The sequence below is a fragment of the Acanthisitta chloris genome, unplaced genomic scaffold, assembly GCF_000695815.1.
Source record: "Acanthisitta chloris isolate BGI_N310 unplaced genomic scaffold, ASM69581v1 scaffold10525, whole genome shotgun sequence".
Classification (NCBI taxonomy): Eukaryota; Metazoa; Chordata; class Aves; order Passeriformes; family Acanthisittidae; genus Acanthisitta; species Acanthisitta chloris.
Window position 1 is genome coordinate 23580 of NW_008675397.1, and position 17828 is coordinate 41407.

The window sequence follows — 17828 nt, forward strand, 5'->3', positions numbered from 1 at the left end:
ACCACATGTAGTCCAATCTTGAAAACCTCCAGGGATGGTGAATCCAACACTACACTTGGCAGCACATTCCAATGTCTGATTATTCTCTCCATAAAAAATATCTTCCTAATACCTAACCCAAACCTCCCCTGGCAGAGCTGGGAGAAGAGGAGGAAAAGGACCAACACCCACAGGGACCAGTCAGTCCCTTTTGTCCCTTTTAGTATGAAGCCATTTCATAGAATCATAAAATCATTAAGGTTGGAAAAGACCTCTAAGATCATCGAGTCTAACTGGTAACCCAGCACCACCGTGTTCACCACAAAACCATGTCCTCACATACCACATTCATGCAGCTTTTGAACACTTTCAGGGATGGTGATTCCACCACTTCCCTGGGCAGCCTGTTCCAATGCTTGACAACCCTTTCAGGGAAGACATTTTTCCTAATATCCAACCTAAACCTCTCCTGGTGCAACTTGAGGCCATTTCCTCTTGTCCTGTTGCTTGCTACCTGAGAGAAGAGGCTGATCTCCTCCTGGCTACAGCCTCCTTTCAGGTAGTTGTAGAGATCAATAAGGTCCCCTCTGAGCTTCCTTTCCTCCAGGCCAAACACCCCCAGCACCCTCAGCTGCTACTCATAATTATTGTGCTCCAAGATACACTAACTGAGGTATATATCTAAATATGTATATTCAAGAAATGTATATACCAAAAATATATATACCAAGATATACATATATATATCAAATATATATAGCTTTGGGGGTCAGCCTAGTTGCTTATGGCTTTATCCTGAAATATTCCCAGAATAGAGAGTGAATAGAACAAATTGAGGAGCTGCAACCAGAAGGACTTGACTTTGCTTCCCCAGATGTGCCAGTTGGCTAGAGCTGGGGTAGTTACAGACATATGTCTCTCTGCACTATCCAGCTGTGTTCTCTCCCTCAACCTGGCAGATTTGCAACCCAGACAGAGCTCTGAGATGTTCAGCCCTGGTATTTGTCAGCACCAGGTGAGTTTTCATCTCAGCCCTTTATCACAGCCTTGATTTGAGTGCTGAGCATCCATTCCCCAAAAACGAGTGCCTTGAACCAGGTCCCCCAAAACCAGCCTGGCCATCCTTCTCTGTCACCCACGGCTGCAAAACAAGCTGGCGTTGTTTGCTTTAAAGATCAAAGCTCATTTAAATGCATTGCTTCTCCCTGTCTCCACCTGATATCCAGACAAGATGCCCTGGCTCAGGTGAGTCAGTCCCTGGCTGGAGTGAGCCGCAGTTATCTCTGCGCGGAGGCAGCTCTTGCGTCGCTGTGCTTCTCCCAGCGCTGAGCAGTCAGGTCTCTAATCATCTCCCGCCCCCAGTCCTTGGACTGAGCCCCAGCTTGGCCGTGACACGTCCCTGGAGGCTGCTCTGCTGCTGTGGGAGTGCGGCACAGCCTCCTCTGCTCTGCGAGCCCCAAGGGAGATGTTGCAACAGAAACCAGCACCTGCAGCCAGGGAAGGGCATTTTCCACAGCCTCTGCTTTTGCAGGGAACTCCTTGTCTGTGTGCGACACGTTTAGCTCTCCAGTGGGATTTGGGAGAGGCTGTCAGTTGAGTTTTTTTCTGTTGGTTGTTGTGGGGTTTTTTTAAAGGATGAGCTGACAAAGCTCCAGGTGGCTTTTTGGCAGTCACGCTTTCTCCTCAGCTGCTGACGCCGACAGCAAGTGACTCAGCCCTTTCCAGGCTCCCTGCAAGCCTCTTCCCCTCCTGCCACTCAAATGTTTGCTCTCTCCAGCTATTAAAACAAATTCTGCCTGGTGAGTGGCTGAGGCAGCGCAGTTCCACTCCTTGCTGTGGTCATGGCATGGATCTGCAGGACTCCCTTTCTGAACCGTGGGGGTGGTCGCGTGAGTCTGAGGAAAAGTTTCTCCTTCCCCTCCTTGTTCTGTTCCCAGGGAAAGTTCCCAGGGCAAAACCCACCTCTGGCTATGTGTGTTCCTGTACCTTTGCCAAGCAGTACCTAATTCCTCACTTGACTTTTCAGCTAGATTTGTTGCGAACATTTTAATTTTCTTCCCAACCCAAGGGCTGCCCTACATTTTCAGCCCTACGAGCATGGGAGTTTCCAGATACCACAGCTCAAGCAGGGCAGCACCTCCCACCCTTCTGTGTCTTCTGTCTAGACCCATGGGGTCCCCCAGGTCCTGTGGGGATGGGAGACCTTTGCCCCTGCACAGCTGATGGTGCAAGTCTCCCTGGGCACAGAGGGAAGCAAGAACCTTTCAGGCAGCAGGACGTCCTCAGATGAGGATGTTGCAAAAGGGCTGATCCCAAGCAAGTTGATGGAAGCAGTGATGAGAGCCATGCTGTGCCTGGGAAGAGCCAGTGTTGGCTAGTACAGCCAGCAGCAGTCCAAAACAAGCAGGGAGTGGTTTCATCATGGCAAGCAGGGAGCAAGGTGGCCCTCAAAGAGCATGTTTTATCCAGTCTCATGAGCCTGGACCAAGGGAGGTCTAGACTTTATTGAAGACCCTGCAACCCTCTGTGTCTCTGCAGAGAACTGGCTTGCTGAGGTGGGCTAGTAACAAGGTGAGCTGTGCTGCATGGGTCATCTCCCAAGGTTTTGGGTGTCTCTAGCATGGGTGTCTCTGGCAGCTGAGCATCTGGTCTCTGTGGTGGTGGAGCTCTGACAGAAGTGTCCATGCCAGGGCCAATCCCTCCTGAATCTCCAGTACTGACTCTTTACTTCATCTTTGCTGTCTGGAAAAGGAGTCAGGGATGAGACCACACTGTGGATACCCACCTTGAGCTAGGGGGAATCTCACTGATTTTGGTCTTGGCAGGACTGAAGGCACTGCAATATGGGGCTGTGATGGGGCTTGTAGGGACTAACATCCTCTGCTGAGAATGGGCTAAGGCACTGTGGACCATGTAATGAGTTGGGAAGAGATCACAGAATACTAGAATAGAGTCACAGAATGGTTGATTTGGAAGGGACCTTAGAGATCATCTAGTTGCAACACTCCTGCCATGGACAGGGACAGCTTCCACCACACCAGGTTGCTCAGGGTTCCATCCAACCTGGCCTTGAACACTTCCACGGATAGAGCATCCACAGCTTCTCCGAGTAGATCCCAGCACCTATGAGTAGCCAGCTTAGACCTTTCCAGAAACCCCCAATTTGACAGACTTTCATTGTGCCCATCTTTGGGAGGGCAGAAAGCTGTGCATGGTGTGGCAACAGCCTAACACAGAGTCAGGATCTGGCCTGCAAAGGGGTGCATGTTTTTTGGTGATGGAGACCGAGGAGGAATGCAGGAGGTAGGAGACAGCATGTACAGGCAGGAGCATGGGTGGGTGTTTCTCCAGTGCACGCGCTCGCATTCAGCAGTCCCCCCAGTCCTCCTGGTTGAGAGGTGAGGCAGCAATTAGGCTGAATGAAGACCCAGTTGCTTCTTGCAAAATGGTGAAGGCAGTGCCCCTTGCAGCTTCATGGTTCAAAGCCTTTGAGGAGATAAGGATCTGCCTTGCCAAGAGCTTGGGGAATGCTGGGGCAATTCAAGGACAGCTCTGGTCACACCACGTCACTGCACCCTACCCTCTTCCAAGCTGGCATATCACTCAGAAGTCTTCCTGAGCCTACAGCATCACAAGGGGAGTTTCCTCCCCCCTTCCCCACCCAACCTTATGTAATGACTCAGGAGCTCACACAATTTGTGTCAGCTTCCCTTGCTTAGCAGTCTGTTCATGCAAACTACAGCTCCTCAGACTCCATGCAGACTGTTTTGGCCTTCTTGCCTTGGTCATGAGGGACAGAGATAAAAACACAAATGGTTTCAAGAACGAAGTCTGTTTTCATGTCTGACAGATGGTCTCTGACAGTGGTAAAGCAGTGAGAGATCTCCAATGGGTGGAGTTCATGTAATAGGTGTACTCTTGGGTGCCCAACCAAGGTTAGCCCATGCTCTACTGACCAATCCTAGAATGGTTTTGGATTGGAAGGGACCTTCAAGATCATCTCGTTCTAATCCCCCTGCCATGGGCAGGGACACCTTCCATTACACCAGGTTGCTCCAAGCTCTGTCCAGCCTGGCCTTGAACTCTTCCAGGGATAAGGCATCCACAGCTGCTCTGGGCAACCTGTGCCAGTGCCTCAACACCCTCACAGTAAAGAATTTCTTCCTAATATCTAATCTAAACCTGACCTCTGTCAGTTTGAAGCCATTCTCCCTTGTTCTGTCACTAAACACCCTTGTAAATAGTCTCTCTATATCTTTCTTGTAGGCTCCTTTCAGGTACAGGTCACTCCCCCGAAGCCTTCTCATCTGCAGGCTGAACAACCTCAGCACTCTCAGCCTGTCTTCATAGCAGAGGTGCTCCAACCCTCTGAGCATCTCTGAGGCCTCATCTGGAACATACTGCTTTCCTTTATCTGCTGTTTTCATTGGTCTTATAGGAACATGATGTAGTTGGGAGCTCTCATGCTCTGTGGGGTTAAATCAGTCATTGGAGTCAAATTCTCCCAGGCAAGGGAAGGTATTTTCCCATAGATGCCATATGCCAGTTCTTGCAGAAATGCTGAACTATCTGCCATGTCTCCAAATGTCCCATGTCCCACCCAGGTCAGTTGCCTCCACAGTTTCACTTTGTTCTGTGGTTCTGTGCCTGCAAAAGGGCTAGGCTGGACCACAGCTGACCACAAAGCATTAGTGGGGTTAGGCATAAAAATCACAGCATAGAGGTAATCCTCCCATGCTGATCTTGTGTGGGACAAAATGTGTGTCCTGTTCTTAGAAGGATCTTCAAATCCTGTGAGGGTTCCTTCTGCTCTCCAAGAGTCCATTTCACCATCAGAAGGTCTACCCTAATACTTAACTCAGCTACTCCTTGCTGGTGTACTGACCAGTCCACCCTTCCAGTGCTTTCCTGGATGGACTGAAGTCAGCATGTCTCGTGTTGCTCGTCTGGGAGATGCTGCCCCAAGCCCCCATTCACTGAACAGCTGCTCTCTACCCAGTACATTCAGTTGTTAAACTGGTCTATAATAGGAGAGCAGTGAGGGAAGAAGCAGCTATCAGATCTCCAACTACAAGATCTTCCTAATCCAGGCATCCCTTAAGGATGCTCAGTTGAGTAGCTTGTCCAACAGCATCCTATGGCCTTGCTATGGGGTCAGCTCTTTCCATGTGGCATAAAAGGCACCTCTGAGCCTTACATATTTTATTTTATCCAGCTTCATCAGTTGAGACATGCTGAATAGGACCAGGGTGTGTGGACTCTGCTTGTGCCAAATATTTAGAATCATAGAATTTTCTGAGTTGGAAAAAACCCACAAGGATCATTGACTCCAACTCTTGGCCCTGCACAGGACATCCCCAAAAATCACACCATGTGCCTGAGAGTATTGTCCAAATGCTACTTGAACTCTGTCAGGCTTGGTGCTGTGACTACTCCCTTGGGGAGCCTGTTCCAGTGTCTGACCACTCGCTGGGTGAACAATTAATCTGATGGTCAGGTAGGTACCTCAAAAACATGACACACTTTGGTAAGTGAACAGTACAATTAGCTCGCTCAGCCACAGCAAGACCACTGCTGTAGACCAGCTCTGGGGTCTCCCCACTGCCAGACCCTCCTCTGGAGAAAACCTTGCTGAGACTGGAAGCAAATGCTGAGATGGTTGGACTCTCTGGCAAGCTGCTGGCTTCTGATCCTGCTGGGACCACAGAAACTATGCTGGGGGCCTGCTGGAAGTGGAGGCTGCCTGACCTGGCCAGCACTGCTGAATCCTGGCATGATGTTTTGCTAAGGAAGGTCTGGAGATGGAACATGCTGTGACTGTGCTGGATGGATAGAGGCAAGCCCACGGGGAAGAGGGTTTTGTGTGAACACCTGGAGCCCTGAGTCACCTCTAGCACCTGCTTTGGCACTGTGCAAATCACTTCTCTGTCCTACGGTGCAGCCTATCATCTAATTGCAGTATCACGTAATCACAGAATATCCTGAAGGGACCTAGAGGGATCATCAAAGTCCAGCTCCTGGCTCTGCACAGGACAGTCCCAAGAATCACACCATGTACCTGAGAGCACTGAATTAGATCCAACCCTTTCCCAACCACCTCTATTGTCCATCCTGGGAGCTCCCAGGAAAGGGGAATAGGATGAAAGGAGAAAAATAACCCAGGGAATGGCTGGAACACATTTGGGATGGGACAGGAGTGGGCTGAGACCTCCAGCCCAGGGGAGGCTGCAGGACCCCAACACCCTCACCATGCACCCATCCACCCTTGGCCAGAGTTTGGCTCTGCCTTTGCCCCCCCCAACACTGATAACTCCCATCAGCGGCACCAGGCACACAGGGATGTACAAAACAGTGAACGCTTTTTATTTCGCTGCTGGAGTGTAACCACTGTAATTTCATAAAACTCAAAAAACAACCAAAAAAAAGTGATTACTCAAGGCATACATTTTTTTTTTCCTTTTTACACAAGACGTTAAGTAAACAGACAAGTTTCTTTTTAAAAAGGTTATAAAGTGTCAAGATCCTATACCTCATCTGCATATTCAAAGTGATGCTGTCTGATACAAAAAGCATTGGGTATAATAATTTAGCTATGGCTCAGACCAAAAAAAAGAACCAAAACCAAAACAAAAAAAAAAAAAAAAAAAAAAACACACACAAAAAAAAAAGTCATCTGGGCTTAATCTACATACTACTACGATTGCCCACGGAGTTAAAAAGGAAAATATGCAGTTCTTTGTTGCACAGAAAGGAACAGCAGGGAAGTGGAGAGTTCATTGGGAGATCATGGTCTGAAGGGAAGCCGAGCGCGGCGGAACGCCCCTCTCCCCAGGAATGTCTGCTAGAGCCTGTGAGCAGGACCACAGCCAGCCTGGGACCCCACCACTGCGCCAAGAAACAGCCACATTTGTCTCCCACCAGACAGTATCCCATCTAAATCCACACGCCAAACTGCACCTACACAGCGTGCTGGAAGCCAGTAAGATATAAGACCTTGGAAACTGCATGGAAGTCACGAATCTCCCTGTGCGCTTTCCCACTGGGACTAATAAAAACCAAACAAACCCAATGAGAAGAAAAAAAGGACTCGTTCTATTGTGGATAGAGCAAGACTCTCTGCTTTCTCGGGAAATCTGTTTCTCATAAAACTCCTTGTCAGAAGCTCCCAGCCCAAGCACCAGTGTCAGCCTTTATTGCAAGACTCCTAGTATGAATTTACAAATGCAAAGTCTTAAAATACGTGTCACTAGAACTTTCTGAAATATAGAGCTGGCCCTTTGTGATGGCCACATTCCCTGCCTTCCCACCAATGGCCCCTCCATGCACTCCATCCAGCTGGAAAACAACAGAAGGGACACATGAACCTCTTAACCGAAATGCAGATAAGGGCACACATGTGCCACTGGTGAGAGGACACAACTAAGAATTCCTGCTCAAATTTATTCCACCACACAAGGTTCATCCATGATTGATTCCTGGGTAAAGCCTACAAGCTTCTAGTTTGATGGTTAGGGCATCTCCACTTTGCCATCCCTCGGGTCTCCAAAGTTCCTCTGACCAGTCTGGAGCCCTCTCCCTGCAAATTATGGAAGGTGGGTGGCTTTCCATGGAGAGGGCAAGAGGGCGGATAGGGGTGAGAAGGTATAAAACCCAGTTTGTGCCTTTGCTTCTGCAGAAAAGGGCAGGATGAGGTGACTGGTTTGTAGCCAAAGCCATGGGGATGTCTGTTCCCTGTGACATCTGCCAGGGCACAATGGAGACAACTGGAGCAGTAACAGAATTGGCAAATACATCGAATTTTTAAGACTCTCCTTTCAACATCTTGGCATCTGAGGTGAAACGAGGATTAGCACACAAGGAGAGACCTCAAGACCAGCCCAAACCATAGCCCTTGAATGCTTAGGCCTCACTCTGGTGCCACATTGTCTACTGAGCTTCAACTTCCCCTCTTCCCAAACTGTCCCAAGACTTTGGGACAGGCCCAGTCTTGAGCTCTTTTTTGAGATTTCTAACCCAAACCTCCCTTGGAAGATCCCTCAATTTCCCCAGCCTGTTGCTTCTGTAACCCTCTCTACACTGGTACCTCAGAGGTAGCAGCCTGAGTCCATACCAAAAAAATCCCAAATACTTGGCAGTCCAGCCCAGAGAAACCTTGGAGTGGACACAAGCCCTCCACGCAAGGACAGCAGCTCCTGGGCTGCTAAGGTGTCCAGTCCATGGAGGAGTACATAGGAGGTGGCAGCACATTCCAGGATTCAGGGGGGATATCCATTTAAATAAAAAAAAAAAGAAAAAAAATAGGACAATTAAAGCAGCATGGTTTGCATTGGGGGTTTTTTTTTGCAGTGACTTACAGAGCTGAAGAGTATCAAGATGCTGTTCTGACAGTCAGAGGTGCTCAGGATTTGGCCACATGGATTGTATCAGGTCAAGGACTGCTCTTACACTCAAAGTTCCCTATTTTTAAGGTGATTGGGTTGATGCTACATAAAGCAAAGCCTGTCCCCCTTGTGTTCCCCTCAAACAAGTCCACCAAGCTGAGGTCTGAGTGAACTGACACTCAGGACTGGCCAAAGGAGGCTGAATTCAGGCCCCTCTGTGCCCAGTCTGACTCCAGCTTGAAGGCATTGTGGCTGAATCCCTGGACCACTTGCCCTGGACACTGTGCCATGCGATGCTTCCACGAGCATGGGTGAGGAAAAAGTCTTGCCAGGGTAGAAACATCTCCAAGCCTATAAAGCAATAGTTCCCACAAGGAAGGACATGGAATCATGAGGTTTCATGGCTAAGAGGGATTGGGGCTCTCTCTGCCACAATGCCAAGCCACCTCCTATGTTCCTGGGGATGAAGCAGCACCTATTTTAGCAGCAGGAGAACAGACCCAGGCAGGAAGGGGATGGTGGCGTAACTCTGCTCTAGGACTGCTCTAACACAGGGTCAGGCCTTTTTATCAGCCCAATTCCACACCCTTCCACCACAGCCACCTTCCCCACAAGTCATAAGAATCAACTGTCTGGAACAGGGCAGGAGAAACTCAAGAGACTGAGGGCTGTCCCACAATGCAGAGGCTTGGATAGGCCCAAGGTGTGTGGTATGACAACTCCAGAGCCACACATGGAAGGTCCCACCTAACTTGGCACCACAGCCTATCTCATGGGATGGCTATCCCTACCATGCAGTGGGGTTGGCTCCCACTGGGACAGAAGTGGTGCTGGAAACAGCACTTCCTCTGCCCACATGTGGTGGCATGAAGCTGACCCCTATCCTTTTTCAGGTACTGAAGGTGTCTACCTCCTTCCACTTATCCCAAGGGCTGAACCCTCTGAAGCAAATGTCTCTGGATATCTACATTTCGAAAGGCACAGAAACCTTTGGAGATACCCAACACAGGGCACTGAAGGCATCTCAAATTGGGCAGCCTAAACACACACGAGCTAGATGACCAGCCCTCCTTGCCCCAACAACTGGAATCCTCTGCAGCTGAGGGGTGAGCAGCAGTGAGCCCAAAGGATACCCAGAGCATCCACTGGGCCACACATATGCCCTGGTGCCAGCTGTGACCCAGTGCTGGGGATCAGTCTGGGGGATCGTGGGTCACCTCCTGGGCTCCACTGGGCAGCAATGGGAGAAAGAAAGGCCAGAGGACGTGCGGAAGACAAACAGGGAATTTTTTAAAGTTTTTTTTTCCTTTAATTAGCAAATTTCTTTTTATCCTTGTTAAAAGAAAAAACATCCCCACACCCCTTACGTGCCCACCGCTCCAGCTGCTGCAAGCGTTCAAAGGCAGAAAGTTGAGAGATGGTTAATGTCCCAGCTCAGGGGCAGCTCTGAGTCCACCCCACTAGGGCACGTGCCAGGGGTTTTCAGGGTGCCAGGCGCCTCGTTACAGATATGGAAAAGGCAGGTGCAACATTTGGTGATGTGCTCTCGCCAGGAGCGTCCAAAGTCCCCTAGGAAGCTGCAGCCCAGTCCCTTGGCCAGCAAATGCAGTGGTGGAGGACATGGATGTGCCCTGAGATGCACATATGTGCCTCCAAGGCATCGCAGCCAGAGCTGGGGTTTGTGCCACAACTCAGGGACGGGGACACAACAGCAGAGAACCCACCACCTGTGCACTGAATTTGGAAGCTATAAATAAGAGCACCCCTCCCTTTGGGGGACCTGGTGCTGATCCTGCTTCCTGACAAAGTGGGGTGCCTCAAAGCCCTGCCAGGGACCCCGAGGTTCCCAGCAGCTCTGCCTTGCTGCAGCAAACCCTCAAGGAGCCCCATCTGCACCATCCCAATGGGCACTGAGGCTGGGGAGGTGGTGAAGTGGCAGAGGAGCCAGGAAAAAGGAAATGGTGCTGGGGGTTTTAGCTCAGCCCTTCCCATGGTCACAAGGTCAGCATCAAGCTAAGAGCCCCCACCACCTCTCCCTGCTATCACCACCTTCCCCCCTGAGGCCACTGAGCCATCCCCACCTCCATCCCCACTGCTGCAGCCCTTATTTATGGGGAAGAGGTGGGCAAGGCTTTTTTTTCTGGGGGTGCTCTGGCCCATCCCTCCTCAGCTGGCACAGCCCTGCCTGCATCACCCCAAACCAAGCACCCTTGGCCCACCCCTCTCAGTGCAACAGGAGGGGAAAGGGAGGAGGAAGGCGACGGAGAACCATCACAGGAGCTCATTGCCTGCTAACGCCAAGAGTCAAAGAGCAGCACTGCCTTCCCTCCTTGGGGCTGCAGCTGGAGAGAGCAGCTGTGTTTGGGGGGCAAGATGACTGTGCTGTGGGTGCTGGAACACACTGGTGATGCTCCATGTCCCCCCACCCCAGCCCTGGCAGTGGGGCGGCGCGTGGGGAGCGCAGGGCTTGGCGAGGAGGTGAGGGGTTGGGATGTGTGCGAGTGCCTGGGTGTCTGTGTGCACGGATTTTGGCAAGAGGTCATTGAGGTTACATGATGCAGCATTTGTTCTTGTGGTTATGAGGGTCCTTAAATCGGAGTCTCTGCTTTGGTCGGTATTTTTCCAAGTACGTCAGCTGCTTGCTGTTGATGGCTCCTCTGCGCTTCCTGTGGGGACACAGAAGGGCCAGCACAGTCAGTGGTGTGGCAGGAGACTCCCCACCCCGAATCGCCCCTTTTGGGGTGCTGAATCCTTCTGCCTGGAGCAGGAAGGGATTTTGGAGACTGAAGCCACATCCATCCTTCTGGGATGGAGACAGGCCCCTACAGCTTTTCCTGCCCTGGGAGTCTCAGGATGTGGCAAGCTGCAGAGGAAACACGTGGAGCAGCTACCAAAAAGCTCCCCATGAATGCTCCCAGCTGTTCCCCTAGACTCCTGCAGCCCTGATGCAAAAACACAGGGTGCTCAATGCCAACACCTCCCTTTTCCTCCCTCAAAGAGGAGAAAAGCAAACCTAGTGTCCCAAAAAAAAAGGACATGAGAGATCTCTCCATTCTCTCAGAGAGGGACCTTCCCCCCTGCACCACTCAACTTACTGTCGAATGAACTGGATGGCATCTTCATACTTCATCCCACTCTCGATCAAGGCCAGCGCGACGAGGACAGGAGCTCTGAAAGGCAAAGGCAGTGGTGGTCACTCCCCAGCCACACAGCCCAGAGGCTGATGTCCATCCTTTAAAGTCCAAGGAGAAGCTCAGGCAGTAAATCCACCCATCAACAGCTATTCCCACTAAAGTTTTGCAAAACCCTGCTCAAAGGGAGAGGAGGCTGGGCATGGTTTTCCCTCTCCTCCCTTCACGGGGGTTGGCAGCTGAGGTGCTGGGCTGACTCACCGCCCCAGGCCGGCCACGCAGTGCACGGCCACACAGCAGCCAGGGTCTTCGCAGAACTTGGTCTTCAACAAGTTGAGCCAATCTTCCACTATCTTGCTGGGAGGAGGAGCTCCATCATCGAATGGCCAATCCTGTAAGGTCAGGGGAAGAGAAAAACACTGTCAAAATCGCAGAGAAAAACACTCAGGGACTGCGTTTTACTCAGGGTGATGGTGTTTGGGACCTCAGCAGTGAGGAGGTGGATGTATGTGCCAGGAACTGGGCTCACAGCACAGCTCTGTGGGGATATTGCAGGTTTTGCAGTACCATCAAGCATGCAGGAATTCCTTGACTGCTTTGTCTCAGGGTCTGCATCTATACAAGTCAGGGTCTGGAGTCTTCCTATCTCCAATGGACAGGTTCAGCCTTCAGGAGCACCTACAGGATCTACAACACATTCCCCATGACCTCCTGTTCCTGCAGACCAGGGTGGTCACTGCCTGCCACCTCCCCATTCAGATGACTGCACTGAGCTTCGGGTCAATCATAGAATCATAGAACCAGCCGGGTTGGAAAAGACCTGAACAATCATCGAGTCCAACCCTACCGTGGTCACTAGACCATGGCACTAAGTGCCACATCCAGTCTCAGCTTGAAAATCTCCAGGGATGGTGAATCCACCACCTCCCTGGGCAGCACATTCCAATGCCTGATCACTCTTTGTAAAAAATCTCTTCCTAATATCCAACCTAACCCTCCCCTGGCAGAGCTTGAGTCTGTGCCCTCTTATCCTATTGCTGGTTGCCTGGGAGAAGAGACCAACCCCCACCTGACTCCAACCTCCTGTCAGGGAGTTGCAGAGGGTGAGAAGGTCTCCCCTGAGCCTTCTCTTCTCCAGGCTAAAATGTAGGTCCCATCCTTCCCCCGCCAGCTCCTATCTAATTCCAGCACTTGGGAGCACAAAGCCACGTTGTAGAGAATTTGAGCAAAGGTGACTTGGAGATGGCCGAAATCTCAGGGCCTGACAGTGCCAAAATTCAGCTTGCTGCAACACATGGAGGGGAAGGTGAACACAGGTCCTGAAAGCATGATCTGGGCACTACCAAATGCAGCCTTAGGGAGAGCCAAAGGGAGACAGACAGAGACCTCTTCAAATGAGGCCATTTGAACAGCATTCTTCAGGAAATCCTCTTCAGAGGCAAAAAAAGAATAAAATCCTATCTTCTTCCCATCTTCATCCTCAAGCTGCAAGGACTCAGCATCAGATGTCATCAAGAAAATGGGTAAAAAGGTGCTGCATTAGGTATCCCTCAGCCCTGGGTTTAGTTATGAGGGATAAGTATCCCCTACTTGCCTGCAACTGCTGCAGCATTTGAGCACAGGATTGTCACTTCTCATGGGCACTGGCAGCCAGCTGAAGCTGCACATCACTCCCAAAATAGGTATTTCCCAAAATGGATGTGCCAGAAGTGTGGCCACTGGCTATGCAGCTGTGGGAGAGAGACACTGGCAGGGCAGCATTGCTTGGAGGGGATGTGGCTTGGTGAGCCCTGAAGGTTGGGAGGCATGGGGCCCTAATCCTCAATTTTGAGGAGTGAGTCACTAAGCTGCTGTACAGGAGTCATCACTGATGTGAGATGGCAAAATAAGCTGCTTCGCATCAGTGTTTGAACAGGTAAGGTGATGTGTGTTGGGATTTGCTAGGAAAGGAGCATACTGGGCTTCAGGCTATTGTGATGCTTGAGTCAGCCCACCCTGCACAGCCTGTGCCTGGCCTGCAACCCCATCTCCTACCTGTGGTGTCCAGAAAGCATCACTTCAGGTCACCAGGCTTGCACCGGGTACAATACAAAATGATACAATCACATAGAATGGTTTGGTTTGAAGAGACCTTTAAGTACCATGTATTTCAACCCCCACCCATGGGCAGGGACACCTTCCACTAGACCAGGTTGCTCAGAGCCCCATCCAGCCTGGCCTTGAATGTTTCCAGGGATGGGGCATCTACCACCTCTCTGGGCAACCTGTGCCAGTGCCTCACCACTCTCATCATAAAAATTTCTTTATGTCTGACCTAAACCTGCCCTCTTCCAGTTTAAAACTGTTGCCTCTTGTTCTGTCACTACAGGCCTTGGTAAATGTCTTTCTCCACCTTTCTTATAAGCCCCTTTGTAAAAAGCTTCTTCCAAATATTCAATCTAAACCTGCCCTCTGTCAGTTTAAAGCCATTCCCCCTTGTCCTATCACTTCATGCCCTTGTAACAAGTCCCTCTCAAGCTCTCTTGTTGCCCCTCTAAGTACTGGAAGGGGCTCTAAGGTCTCCCTGGAGCCTTCTCTTCACCAGGCTCTCTCAGCCTGTCACCACAGCAGAGCTGTTCCTGCCCTCTGATCATTTTTGTGGCCTTCTCTGGACCCACTTCATCAGTCCAGCACAACTTGGTAACTGCCTTCAGCTTTAGAACATGCTTGGGATTCCCTGTGGCACATAGAGGAGCTAAAAGCAGAGGAAGCATCCAAAACACTCAGGGGGCTGGGCACTGTGGCTGTGGACGCTGGTACCCAGACACACCACAGCAGTCAGGCCTCAACTAGCTCGTGCCTATTCCCCAAAGAAAGGGATAGGATATATAGTCTATATGTACTGGATCATAAAATCATTAAGGCTGGAAAAGGCCTCTAAGATCACTGAGTCCAACCATTAACCCAACACTGCCAAGTCACCACTAAATGATGCTCCTAAGTGCCATATCTACATATCTTTTAAATCTCTCCAGGGGTGGTCACTCCACCACTTCCCTGGGCAGCCTGTGTCAGGGTTTGAGAACCCTTTCAGTGAATATATTCCTCATGCCATCCAAAATAAACTCCCATGGTGCAATTTGAGGCCATTTCCTCTAGAGAAAAGGCTGATCTCCTCCTGGCTACAGCCTCCTTTCAGGTAGTTGTAGAGAGCAATAAGGTCCCCTCTGAGCTTCCTTTCCTCCAGGCCAAACACCCCCAGCACTCTCAGCTGCTCCTCATAATTATTGTGCTCCAGGATATATATATACACTGAGATATATATCTAAATATGTATATTCAAGAAATGTATATACCAAAAATATATATACCAAGATATACATATATATCTCAAATATATATAGATATATTTGATATAGTTATATACAGATATTTCTGTATCTCCACAGATACATCTATCCATAGATATCTAGGATATAGATATCTCTCTCTATGATTTACCTTATATAGTTTCTATATGGTTATAGAAACTTTGATATATTTAGTTTCTATACAGTGTCTTATATAGCTTCTCTGTCTAGGAAATTAATATCTGCCTATATAAATCATATCCTAGATATAGACATCTCTCTATAAGATACGTAGAAAGCTACATATATCCTAGATATAGAAACTCAGACTGGAGGACTCCAGTTAGAAACGGGGTAAAAGGCAGAATTTGGTATGTAAATGAGCAGATATGAACTCCTATGTACAGATTCTATATGTAGGATACAGCTATCTTTATAACATATATTCTACAGAGACATTTCATGTCTATCTAGAAAGATCTGCATCCAGAGGATCTGTATCTAGGGAGACATAGGATTATCCACCTCTATCCCAGAGGATCTAGGATACAGCTTTCTCTCTCTCTAGGATATACATTATGCAGACAGAGCTCTGTAAAGAGGACCTACACACAGAAGACCACCCCAGGAGACACAAGGCACTTCCAAACCCTTCCCTACATAATGAGCAGAGCCTCACTTTCCAGCTGGAGCTGAACTCCTTGGCAGGGCAATCACGCCTGACATCATCTCCAATTACTTATCAGCCAAAATAGAGCCCAGGCAGCTGCCTGCTCTGCCTTTCCCTGCTTGCTGCCTGCTCCCTTTCATCCCTCACCAGCTGCACCAACCGGCTGCAAAGAGCAAAAAACCTGCACACCACCCCCCAGGGTAAGATAACGCCAGGGGGAATGGGAACCACGCGCATCTTCCACGTGGGATCAGGCGCTCTCATCCCTGGATGCTTTAAAGCCTAAGCAACAGGCAGGGAAGGAGCTGCGACTGCACCGAGTGACTCACAGTTTCGGGTGCGTGGGCAGCACTTTCTTTTTTTAAAGCACCAGCCTCATCTCAGCCCAGCTGGGCTTCAAACTCTGCTCCCGGGCGAGCCTGATGCTGTGCTACTCCATCAGGATGTTTAGCAGCCCTGAGGGATGAGATCTTCAAGGACAGTGTTGGGGTAGCCACCCTGCTGCCCACCCTGCTGCCCACCTACCATGACGGTGATGCCGTCCTTCTCCAGGGGGGTCTTGTCATAGGTCACTTCGCACACTCGCACGACTGTGGTGGCACCATATTTCTTCAGGTCCTGAGGAGGGAAGGAGAAAGAGGGGTCTGAAAAAACCCTGCCAGTTCACCACCCCGGTTAACCCTAACGCATCCAAGCCTTGTTATGACCCTGTGGACCACTACAGACCCTAAACCAGTACCATGCCCCATCTCTTGAAGAAATGCCCTGCGGTCCATCCAGCACAAGGAAACATGAAATCCCAGGACACCAAAGCTTTTGGTGATGGTAGGATTTTTAACCAGCACCTTCATGACTCCTTGGAGTCACGAGTGCCAATGGGGCTATTTATTTTTAAGCCCTGACAGCCACATCAGCAGACACTCTACTCCCCAGGCAAGGAAACATCCCTGACATGGGTGCAAGTTCCCTGAAGGAGAAATTATTTGTACCTGGTGAGGTCACCCTCCTGCTGCAGAATGCATGGAACTGGCTGGGGGGTTGTAGCATGCCCCACTGACCATGCTCAGCATCTCACAGATGGCTCTGGGGCTCCTTCTCAACCTCACTGCCATATCCCATCATCACTCCAACATGCTGCAGGCTCAGGCGTGGGACTTGGGCTGTTTCCAGCATGGCTTGTTGCCTGCTGTAAGGATTGCCCCCGGATTATGTGCTGGTGTACCGACCTCGCCGGGCACCATGAGATCATCCCCGTCAATGATCCATCTCCTTTGTTCCCCATGTGTGCTCACCAGACCGTGGTGAACCCCCGCACGCCCGGCAGCTTAGCCAAAAATCTAAAAGGCTGGAGGAAAGGGGAATTTTTCTCCCTTCCCACTGGTGTGCTCCCCATTGCCTTGTGCACAGCATGCAGGCTATGGGGTGGCTGTCCCCAAACCTCCCCATGGCTGTCTGAGGCAGTGGTACTCACTTAACTGCTGTCAGTGCCAGAAGCAGTGCTCCCAGGCTGGGCACCATTGCTGGCTCATGCAACACTGAGTGCTCCAGCACCAGCCAACATACTCTGGGCATCGGAAATACACTGGGATATTTGGGATGAAAAGTCATTATTGAGGCGTGGGGGATTTTGTGTGCATCCATGCGCATCGCTGCAAAGCCCCATGACATGATGTGCTGCTGGAGTTCACAGGGGACGCAAAAGGAACGTGGAAACTCTGCTCCATCTCCACTATGTCCAACCACCACACTTGGGGTCCTAAAAAACATCTCACCCCAACAAGTTGGCAGTCATTAGACTCACTGCCCCTGGGTGCCATCAGGGGCTGTGAAACCAAAGGGGATGTGCTGCTGCCTCATCTACACAGGACTGATCCTGGCTGTAATTCAACATCATCTTTGAGCTTCAAAATGTGCAACTGGACCCTGGTTGCCTCCTCCAGCCTCCCCTCCTTACCTCCAAGAAGGTGTTGAGCGTGGCATTGGTGGGGTTGTGGGTGATGAGGAACCTCATGTTTTTGTAGCAGACCTCCACCGGTGCAGGGCGGTTCATCCGAGCCATGGTGGGATGGGAGGAGGGTGAGGTGGTACTGATGACAGTGGGGGTAAAAACCCAAGAGAAGCGTGGTGTGGAGAGGCAAAAATAACCAAACCCCAACCCCTCTGCGTTTCGAAAACAAAAATAAAACAGGATCGAGAACTCAATATACAGACGTTGTGCAAATAATCCCAGCTCCTGGGAGCGCGCCGGCTTCCTTGACACACACCGCAAGCCCCCGGGGGGGAAAAAGCCAGATGGGAAAAAAATAATATTAATGATAATAATAATTATTAAAAACAA

At 50.3% G+C, this 17828-nt stretch overlaps 1 protein-coding gene across 3 annotated transcripts; it reads right to left on the bottom strand.

Moving 5' to 3' along the window:
* Positions 1-10848: 10848 nt before the first annotated feature.
* Positions 10849-17549, bottom strand: PTP4A3 (protein tyrosine phosphatase type IVA, member 3). Of its 3 annotated transcripts, XM_009075731.1 has the most exons (5): positions 17445-17549; positions 16016-16108; positions 11753-11883; positions 11456-11530; positions 10849-11026 (listed from the first exon to the last, which is right to left on the bottom strand). In XM_009075731.1, exons 1-5 carry the CDS (start codon positions 17547-17549, stop codon positions 10909-10911), a joined length of 522 nt encoding a protein of 173 aa, XP_009073979.1. In that variant the 3' UTR covers positions 10849-10908. The 3 variants fall into 3 exon arrangements, with proteins under 3 accessions (XP_009073979.1, XP_009073981.1, XP_009073980.1); XM_009075733.1 differs by lacking the exon at positions 16016-16108 and having other exon boundaries at positions 10893-11026; positions 17445-17540; XM_009075732.1 differs by lacking the exon at positions 11456-11530 and having other exon boundaries at positions 10909-11026.
* Between the last annotated feature and the right edge of the window lie 279 nt (positions 17550-17828).

Bases quoted from the DNA above. Each gene is read 5' to 3' on its own strand.
- PTP4A3 (XM_009075731.1), bottom strand. From the start codon at position 17,549: ATGGCTCGGATGAACCGCCCTGCACCGGTGGAGGTCTGCTACAAAAAC. The intron at 11,884-16,015 runs GTAGGTGGGCAG...CTGACCTTACAG, and splicing joins AGGACGGCATCACCGTCATG to GATTGGCCATTCGATGATGG. The intron at 11,531-11,752 runs GTGAGTCAGCCC...TTTGCCTTTCAG, and splicing joins TGCGTGGCCGGCCTGGGGCG to AGCTCCTGTCCTCGTCGCGC.